This window comes from Gobius niger (genome assembly GCF_951799975.1).
Source record: "Gobius niger genome assembly, chromosome: 21".
Classification (NCBI taxonomy): domain Eukaryota; kingdom Metazoa; phylum Chordata; class Actinopteri; order Gobiiformes; family Gobiidae; genus Gobius; species Gobius niger.
In genome coordinates this window covers 19429235-19439572 of record NC_136872.1, presented here as the reverse complement: position 1 = coordinate 19439572, position 10338 = coordinate 19429235, and the positions used below count along the sequence as shown (strand labels likewise).

At 40.9% G+C, this 10338-nt stretch overlaps 1 protein-coding gene across 1 annotated transcript; it reads left to right on the top strand.

Annotated features, from left to right (window-relative positions):
- Positions 1–528: 528 nt before the first annotated feature.
- On the top strand, positions 529–9950 carry ccnb3 (cyclin B3). Its single transcript, XM_079579946.1, has 11 exons — positions 529–626; positions 1948–2034; positions 3371–3489; positions 3569–3815; positions 4559–4657; positions 4729–4821; positions 6939–7076; positions 7199–7354; positions 8083–8232; positions 9621–9751; positions 9822–9950. The coding sequence occupies exons 1-11, from the start codon at positions 540–542 to the stop codon at positions 9886–9888; spliced, it is 1374 nt and encodes a 457-aa protein (XP_079436072.1). The 5' UTR covers positions 529–539; the 3' UTR covers positions 9889–9950.
- The last annotated feature ends 388 nt before the right edge of the window (positions 9951–10338 follow it).

The following is a 10338-nucleotide window of genomic DNA, read 5'->3' as shown; positions in this document are numbered from 1 at the left end:
ACACACACGCGTAATTACATTGATTATTGATGTTAATAATCGAGTTGGGTTAATATGAAATAATATATCTGCATTATGTTATTCTAACCGGGGTAAAGCGATTCGCAAAACCAACGCCCCCTTGACAACCGCATCCGTAGCGACGCGCTGATTGGTGGAGCTCATTCAAACCTGCTGCAGCTGAACCAGTTTTGTTTCTCCGCTTTGCATCATCACGGCTGTACTTTAAACCTTTTTCACTGAGATACACACGGATTTCTGACGACGACACCACCACCGCGACCTACAACAGGCGGATTAACACAACTTCCACAGGTAAACGTTTTAAAATCGCGTGTTTGTTTCCTCCTGCTAAATCTGGTTCACGTGTTGCGAATCGCACCCAGTTGTGGGATTATACCACAAAGTTTTAGTCGCGGTTTGTTTTGCTTCTTGTTAGCTTAATCGGGTGCAGAGAACTTACATCGACTGTCTGTGATGCCTGCACGAGCTGATTTTCTTCTGTTTTGTTTGAAAAGAGCGAAACGAGACAAGACGACATGCCCTTTGCGAGAGGAAAGAAGCCTTCAGTGGCTACAGCGGGGAGCAGACTGCCCAAGCTCAGCGCAAGATCCGACGAAAACCAGGTAATCCTCCGCTATATTTGACTTAATTGGCGAATGCGCATTGTTTCATGTCTGGTTGGCGTTTTCTTTGTGACCAGATTGACCCCTCGTTTAGCCTTGAGCGACATGAGGCTGAGCAGTCTGTTTACTAGTCCCTAGAAATGTCTGCAAGAACAATAAAATGTTTCAGTTTTCGCCTTGAATTCAAATTAGAGGCAATAGAAACTAGATACACGGCCCTTCAGAGGCTTGGATGTAGCAAAATCAAAGCTGCATGATATTTACATGGTGGGAAATTAGCTAGAATTGCAACATTGTTTTTTTGCTACATGCTATGCTCCAATGCGTCTTGATTTGTGGAAAATGATATAGTTGTGTTTGTTTAGGTATTAAGATACTGGTCCTATTTAACCCTAGAACACGTGGTTTACATGATTTATTAATTATCTGAGTGTCCTGGGTCTCTTGGCTTCAGCTTTGTCTTTGACATCTTTGATGGCCTGGGTGTTTTCCTAATCCCAAACACACTTTTTCCTACAGGCTCATGTTCAGGTGATTTTCACCCAGCGATAGTGATAGAGGGTAGGGGTAGGGTTGGTGTATTTAATCAGGTTGACATTCAGGACTGCTACATTTATTTTGCAACTTCAACGACCGCTTTGCTCCTGTTGTAGAGTTCGTGTCTCTTGCCTCACAGTAAGTGAGTAACACATAGTTGTTTTAGTCAGCTGGTCATTTATACACATTTAAAGTATGACATATTTAGTTTCTCTCTCCTGTGGCTGTTTGTGCTGAGGACAGTGATCCTTCACCAGAGAAGTCTCACATATCCCAGGAATGGGTGGACCAAAAAACAAGTTTCCATCTTCATTATTTCATTTTTTAGGATTCCTAATTTTCCTGTAATTTTGGAGCATTTTTATCTGGTCCTGTCATGATGCTTTTCTTTCATTTTATTAGACATGACACCGTTTAATATAAAAGAACACGACTCTAATGTGTCATGTTTTGATAGATTTTGATGACGAGTACTTTTTATCGGTTGTATTGTCTCGGGTAAAAATCACCCTGCGTTAGTGATGGAGTTATGAATTTGAGCGATGGTGTTCTAGGGTTAAATACAATTGAAGAATTTTATTTATCCAGGCAAGAACTATCAGTATCCAGTATTTTTGCACTTGTTCAACAGTGTATCTAACTACTCTATGTACTTCCATAAATTAGTGACTACTTTTTTGTCAGATAAAGTATCCACACCATGGAGTTAAGTTTGACCATCGTCGACCAGTGAATATTTGTGCTGATGTTGTAGTTTTAATATATGGTTTTGTTTTGTGTCCAGCTGGAGGAAGGCTCCCAGGTCAAGAGGTCGTCCTCGCCGCCCAATGGAGCTCCCAAGAAGAGGACGGCGTTTATTGACATCACAAACGTAAGACTTTCAAAGCACTGGCTATGTTTGGTATTGCATTAAGATAAGATAAGATAGCTTTTATTTATCTCACAATGGAGACATTTACTTGTTACATTCAGCTCTTAGGCAAATAGGCAGGAAATGTGAGGGGGGGAAACAATTGAATAGTAAATAGTGGTATCTTATATACAATGACTACCAGTAAATCTATCGACCCTTTAACCCCCACTGTAACCAAGCACATTTTTGGCCTCATTTCATTTTTCAGTGTAATCTACCTGTGGTGATGATAAATGTGATGATAAATGTTCAGGAAATTCCACAGTTACCATGGAGATCCGCCATCTTTGCAGCTGTTAGCATACATTTCCATTACTAGAAACCGTATAAAAAGTGGAGAAAATAGCCGTGGAACAACTGAGTTACTGCGGGTAAATACATCTAACACACTGTGGTGTCCAAGTGTTTTAATGTGAACAACAACTCCAGTATTTTAACTATTGAGATCTTCATTTGTTTACAATTGCTGCTAATCTCATAATGCTTAGCGATATGACGTCACATTCCCGAACTCTATATGAGGCACCCTTTTGCACCCCATTGGACCGGGCCCGGACAAACCAAAAACTCTGTCAAGCTCGGTGAAGTGTCATTTCGTGTAAGGAAAGGCAAGTTGATCATGTTGCCCTCTCGACAACAGGCTGGAGCTTTGAGCCACTCAGACTTTCAGGGATACGATGGCAGCGTCCAGCGGAGAGTAAGTCAGCGTTGGTGGAGGTCACGTAAAAAATTTAAAAAACACGGCTTCCACTAACTACTAATGACCGTCGTTTCAAGCCTAAAATCTAAGGTTACTTCCACAAATTGGTGATAAGTCCACTTACTAAAACATTTACAATGCCCTTTTCTGCAATGACGGCACCCGTTTGCTCAGTTTTTGGCACGGCTGTGGTTTCTGTTGGTGAGGCCGGTGAGCGTCACTGGTGGAACAAGCTGCACTTCTGTCCCATTGTTTTTCCTTATTCCCTATATTTTACCCAGCTTTTCTAACCCCATTTTTTCCTTACTTTTGCCACCATTTCTCCCATTTTCCCCCCCGAATGATTCCCCATTTTTCTCATGTTTTTGACATTGGGGATGAGCCCGATATTGTAAACTTGCAGATCTTCCACACATTATTGTTCTGTTTTCTGGTTCTAGAGGACATCGTGTATTGTCAGCACATAAAGTGAATATGTTCTACTTATTATAAACTATTGCATTTGATATTTGGTTAAACAGGTCCTATGAACAGTACAGGTCAAAGTGTTTTAATTTGGTTGGTAAAGTTGTGTATTTTTCTCATCTTCTTCAGGCTCATAAGGTCCAGATCAGTCTTCCCGGGAGAAAGAAGGTCCTGGCAAAGAAGGTCGTGAAGAAACCGAGTGTCACGTCCTCGTCAGTGTCCTCCACAAACCAGACCAACCTCCTCAAGTAATTTCAAGCTTCTCTCCGTCTCTTATCACAGAAGTTGTTTCGGGATCGTTTTTAACTTTTTTTTTATCTTTCGCAGGTCGTCCTCCGTGAGCTCTGAGGATTCGTCTGTGGAGATCGAAAAGGCGGAAGAGGTCGAGGTCAAAGTTGAAGAGCTCAAGCAGGAAGTTCAAGAAATTAAGCTCGAACATCAAGAGATCAAGGAGGAACATCAAGAGATCAAGGAGGAACATCAAGAGATCAAGCAGGAACATCAAGAGATCAAGCAGGAAGTGCAGGACGATGCTGCTGTCCAGGATATACCAGCACACATCCAGAAGCAACATGTAAGAAGTCACAACAGTGGTATTTTTTTACAGAAGTAGGACTTGTGGGCTCGACACACGGGAGGCGATGTCGCTCTTCTTACAGGAAAGTAAAAAATATTTAGCCCCAGCCTTCACCGAGTTCATTTTCTCTTACCCAAATCTACAGGCCAGCGCAACGCCTCATTTGAAAGCTAAGACTTACAAAACTGATCTTGAAGGATCTTTTTCCTCATTTTCATCACTTTTTCCTGTCAATGTGTTATGCTTTTCTGTTGCTCGTTTGTCTTTTTTTTTTTTTTAGTCCAGTTTTTGTGACTTTTCATCCTGGTTTTCATCACGTTTTTTGTTGCTATTATGACACTTTTTTCCAAGAAGCTTTTAGATTTGGGTAAGGCCAAAACCGGACAAAATGTGCTTTGTTCACGTGGGAGTTAAGAGCGGGCTAGCGCCACTTAAACAGTATTTACAGCCAAGTTTGAGTGAAAAGAATGATCTCCATTGTGTAATTGGATGAAAAATATCCCTCTGTCCCTTTGTCTTTTCTGTCAGCGTAGTATTTACTCTCACGGACAATTAATGAGTAAAAACGCAGCATGCTTCGGCACCTGCAGTGGAGCTTATGGCCTCTAGGAGAATGAGTTACTAGTTCTGCTTTAAAACAATCATCAGTGATTATATGTTCCATCATCTTCACACATGTAGCTAAAATATCGTTAGCTTTTTTACCTCTCCAACCTTTCCTATTGTTTTCCTTTCCCCAGATTCCTTCCGAGTTTGACATCGACTCGGAGCACGTGGAGGACTGCTCCATGAGCTCAGAATACGCCAAGGACATCTTCGACTACCTCAAGAAGCGAGAGGTCCGTTCACACAGTGACACAGCCGTAATGTCGAATGGCACCGTTAAAAGTCGATTTGTTTTGTCCGACAGGAGAAGTTTGTGCTGTCGAACTACATGTCCACGCAGACCAGCCTGAGCGCCGAGATGAGGGCCATTCTGATCGACTGGCTCGTCGAAGTTCAGGTGAGGGGCTCGTTTGTTTTGGATCACCGGGCGGTCACTTGGCTTCGACTGAGGTCCACATTAGCATCCGCAAAGCACTGCATCCACCACAACTTCCTGAGCTCATTTACGTCATATTGCACTTTGTTAGCCCGTTGGTTGGAGGGAGGGACATTTGGCGCGGAGAGTTCCCAGCATATGCGCTCCTTTCTTACCCCGGGATTCCACATCATCCGCCTGTGCGCTCAGCTCCGCCCCGCCCCGACTCCAAACGGCTGCGACATCAACGCCCACTGTCTCCACTTCAGTCCGCCCCGGTCCTCTCCGCCAGTGCTCCAGCTCCACGAGGAGCACACGCACAAAGCAACGACTTTGAGAAATAAACCTCCCAATAAAATAATAAACAACTATTTATGAGCATGCGAGCTATACCGCATTGAAGCATGAAGCCTGTGCCCCCCTCATGCGCGAGGGAGAGAGAGGCAGAAAACAAAAGTTACGTGAACGAAAGCAACAGCAGCTTAATCGGGTCGTGTGATGGTTTTTGTGATAACAAACTCCCCAGAGGGAATGATCGAGGTCACTTTGTGTGAAATAGTGACATTTTCGTTAAAATAAAGTCCGCTCGGAGGGTATTTACTTTGAAAATACGGATATGCAGTATTGTTGTCGTTCTCCTTCCCGTCTGGTGCGGTCTGAACTGTGGAGCTTGATCCGGCCGGGGCTGACGGGGCGCAGACGGACCTGAAAATAGAGCTGATCTGTATTTTTATCATGGCAGAGAGGCGACGTAGGCCCCTCGGAGCGGAGTGGACGATGTGGAATGTTTCTGAACGTTCAACATAGCAACGCATTTGCTGCGGAGGTCGGGGCGGAGTGGAACGGAGCGGGGCGAGCACGGAGAATGTGGGGTTTACCCTTTAGGCCAGAGGTCTGCAGGATTGCTTGGTTGCAGACTGAGTCAATGGAGGCGGCTTTTGAAGCATTCTGTTGAAGTAGTTAGTTACTGTTCTTCAAATACTAATGACAAGGATTTGGAAATCCCCTTTTTAAAGAATAGTTTTTGTACTTTACAGGTGCATTATGCAACTTTTTATGTGAGGGGGAAAAACCTTGATTTGTGTGTATTTGACCTTTTAGTGACCGGGCCAGCATGGCGCCTTTACTTTCGATCAGGACTTTTGTCTACCAGAAGATGGTTTATCAATTCCTAAAATAGTTCAACTGTTTCAATAATCTATTAGTTGTTGATTTAGGGTGGTGTCGATTAGCTCTAAGATTGTGGGGAGACCTTTCGAGTGAGCTGTACAAGGAAAGGACACTAAAGCTCGAACGTTCGCCTCTGACTCCGCTTGCCCTCTGAACCCTCAGTTTTTTGTTTTTTTCCGTTCGTTCGTTATTTTATTTTGAACATGTGAGCAACACAACACCTTTACAAAATTTTAAACGTAAAGGCTGTTACAAATCAAAAAGACAAAGCAAACTTGTCAGTTCCCTTGAAAAGCCAAATACAAATGCACATGTCCAAAAAGGAGTGAGGAGAAGTTAAACTTATTTAACCCCACCCCCTAGTTCAAAAACATATTGATAACATCATCATTTTCCTGTTCCTACATAGTTACTCAAAACTCAAAAGAAAATTGCTAAGTAGAAATAGTAACAAGGCACATACATGAGACAAATCACTTATAATCTGTAAGTTCTGTTGTCTCATATTTCAAAAAAATGTTTTCTTTATATTTCTTCTTAAACTGATTCATGCTTGAGCACAGTTTTAGATCTGAGCTTAAATCATTCATTCCATTCCAGTTTGAGCTTCTGAACTCTAGAGAGGCTGTGGTGTTTTTATGTGTTGTTGAGCCAAAGATCAATTTCTACCTCGGTAGACAATAAAATTCTATTCTATTGTATTTATCAATAGCTTTTATTCCAGGCCTAATTTTTATAGGGTTCACTATTCTGCTTTATTTGTTCATCCAGGCTACACAGGCTGCATACTGTATTTACAAAAGACATTTCTGAATCATGCTACGTCATTGCAGCAAAAGAAATTCTTCAGACGATGGCATTAAAAAAAAAAAGACCTGGCACTTTTTGTACCGAATGACATTGTTTTGTGGTATTTTGTGTGTTTCCAGGAAAACTTCGAGTTGTTTCACGAGACCCTGTACCTGGCCGTGAAGATGGCGGATCACTACCTCTCCAAGACCGTGGTGCAGAAGGAGATGCTGCAGCTCGTCGGCTCCACCACGCTGCTCATCGCCTCCAAGTTCGAGGTCAGAATCAAACTGCCGTGTAATGTATTTTATCACCAGGGTTTTGGGGTTGAGGTTTAGTTTCTGGTTTTAAATGCAGCGTAGACTGAGGGACTTTGCTGTAACATTCGCTGCTGTTTCAGGAGCGCAGCCCGCCGTGTGTGGACGACTTCCTGTTTATCTGCGACGACGCGTACAAGAGGGAGGAGCTTATCGCCATGGAGGGCACCATCCTCCAGACGCTGAAGTTCGACATCAACATCCCCATCCCATACCGCTTCCTCAGACGCTATGCCAGGGTGAGTCTGTCGAAAGGCCTTTTATTTTTTTTTACCAATACTATATTATTTGTCATTGAACCATTAAACAGATAAATAATGTGAATTTATTCCTTTTCCTTCCATTTAATTTCTTTTGCACTGTATCATTTGTTTGTAGTTAAAGGAAGTTTCTTGGTTGTTTCACCTCAAAGTATTTATGTTTTTCTCCCCATTATAACCAATTTTTCTACCTGTTTTTCCCAATTTCTTTCTTATTGCTTCCCCAACTTTGACCCAAATTTTATTTAAAAAAAAGAAAAAAAAATCTCCCAAATTTAGATCCCCCCAACATTTAATCCAAATTCTTTCCCTAATTTAAAAAAAACAAAGGGGAGAAAAAAAACATTTTTTACCTCCAAATTACATTTTATTTCTTCTTCTTTTTTTCACAATTAAATATATATTTTTTTTTTCTACAAAACATTTCCCCAATTTTTGCCCAAATTGTTTTCACCTTTTTTTTCTTCTTTTTTTCAACTTGTGCATCACTTCTTTTTCTTTATATTTGAGTTTAGATGCTTCAAAATTAAGAGATTTCATATTTCTTTTCAGTACCTGCTTTTTTTTTTCCAATATCAGACTGGCATTGTTTAATGATACCCAGCCCTAGTCTGTCGGTGTAGCTTTTTTTTCTTTCTTTCTTGTTTTGGAGTATTTTTTCTTAATGTTGACATAACGTGAGTTGACGGTGGATGTTCTGCCTCCAGTGTGTGAGCGCGGGGATGGACACGCTGACTCTGGCGCGTTACTACTGCGAGATGAGCCTCCTGGACATGAGCCTGGTGGTGGAGCGAGGGTCACTGCTGGCTTCAGCCTGTCTGCTGTTGGCGCTCGTCACCAAAGACCTGGGAGGATGGGTAGGTTTGGGGAAAGGGCCCAGTCACCTCAGCCTCAACCTCTTAACCCTCAGCATAACATTTGTCCAGTTAAGCTTTACCCAAATCTAAAAGGTTACAGCCTACAGGTCAGAGTAAGACCTCTGATCTATTTACTACTATTAGATCTTTTTCCTTGTGTTGCTGCTGAGTGGGCGTCACTTTTTTTTTTTTTTTACTGCTTTTATTTGTTACATTTTCGTCACACCTTTTTGTCATTTTGGGTCACGTTTTTGTCACTTTTCTGTAGCTCTTTTGTGGCCTTTTTAATTTATTCATATATTATATTCATATATAATATTAATTTTACTCATTTTTAATGCATTTTCAACACCTTTTTTCTCCTTCGTTTTTGTCTTATTAAATAATCTCACAGAGCAAAAATGACATGAAAATGTATTTTTGATGAAAACCTACTTTTTTTATAGTTAGGGTCTGTAGTATTTTGTACATTGTAAATTTCATGAATATCTGTCTGTGTCTCATTCAATCAGAAAGCAGAATTAGCCAAGAGCCTCCAACAAAAAATATTTCCTACACCATTCACAGCCAAAAGATTAATCGTTAATTATGGCTGAAACAACTAATCGATTAATCGACAACTAATGGATTATTGAAATACTTGTCAACTATTTTAGTAATCAATTAATCGTTTTCTAGTAAACACAGACTTAATAAAAGCAAAAATTACATGAACATGTTTTATTTTTTAAGGAAACCTACAAAACTCTGTACAAAACACTAAAGTTCAGGGTCTTTAGTGTTTTGTACATGGAAAATTTCATAAATATCTGTCTGTGTTTCATCCAATCATAAAGCAGAATTGGCACTAAGAGCCTCCAAAAACATTCACTTTACTCCATCAACATGTCCTCAAGTAACGCCACTTTAGCTTTTTGTGATTAAAAAAAATTAAAAAATACAATTTTCATACACCATTCACAGCCAAGCGATTAATTGATTAATCATAAAAATAATCGGTAGATTAATCGATTACCAAAATAATCGTTAGTTGCAGCCCGAGAGGACTTCGACATTACTGCGCGGTCTTCTAAGTGCTTCTGATGTTACTACGCCTTACAATATAGTTCCCCTTTTTATCCGCATAGAAAATCTGAGCGTACGCGTAAAGACCAGACAGGTCCGCATCAACTCGTCCAATTTAAGAATACATCTCAATATGCAAAACATTGGCCTGTTCCTTTAACCTTTCTTGTTTGCACATTGACCTCGCTCTTGTGTGTTGTGAGTTTTATCACGTTTGAGCATTTTAACGTTGGTGGGAAGGTCAAATCAAAAGGCTCCACTGGGCAAACTATGCATAGAAACTTTCATATGAATAAAGACATGTCATTTCTCCTCTTGCACAGACTCCCTGCCTGCAGTTCCACACGGGCTACGAGCTCTCAGACCTGTGTCCCGTCATCCGAAAACTCTACTTCAGTTTGTCGGCGCCGCTCGACGAGAGACTCAAGGCCATACGGAACAAGTACTCGCACAAGTAAGTCCAAAAACACCAGAGAACAATGGAGAAAAGCAGATTTTCTAACGTGGCGTCTTCATCTTCACAGGGTGTTTTTCGAAGTCGCCAAGTTGCCGATGGTCGACATGGACACTCTGGGGAAGGCCCTGTCGTAGTCTCTCCCCGGCACCTCTGACTTTGTAAATAACATGTGAATATGTTTTATATTTATACAGTTTGTGCGTCTTTTATTGTAATTCCCATATAAAAAAGGAAAGGTTCAAAGTTCAAACAGGGGCATCCGTTTTATTTAGGCGTTTCTTTGCCAGTATTTTATAGCATTTTGTAATTTTCTAGTTAACACGTGATCTTAAAGCTTTTATTTTGTATACCGTAAATATTAAAATTGATTTGTTTTAACTTCGGTGCTACTTTTACTGGTAAATAATGTTACGGCCCATGTTGTTTTAGAAAGTTGTGTTACAAGTAGCCACTCGTATACATATTTTGTACAGAGTTTATCATGTGTATTCCGTTTATTAACTCGGTATTTGTACAAAAAAAAACAACACGTGTGGACTGTGCTGTTTTTAAATGGCAGACCTGCATATTCTTAAAATAAATGC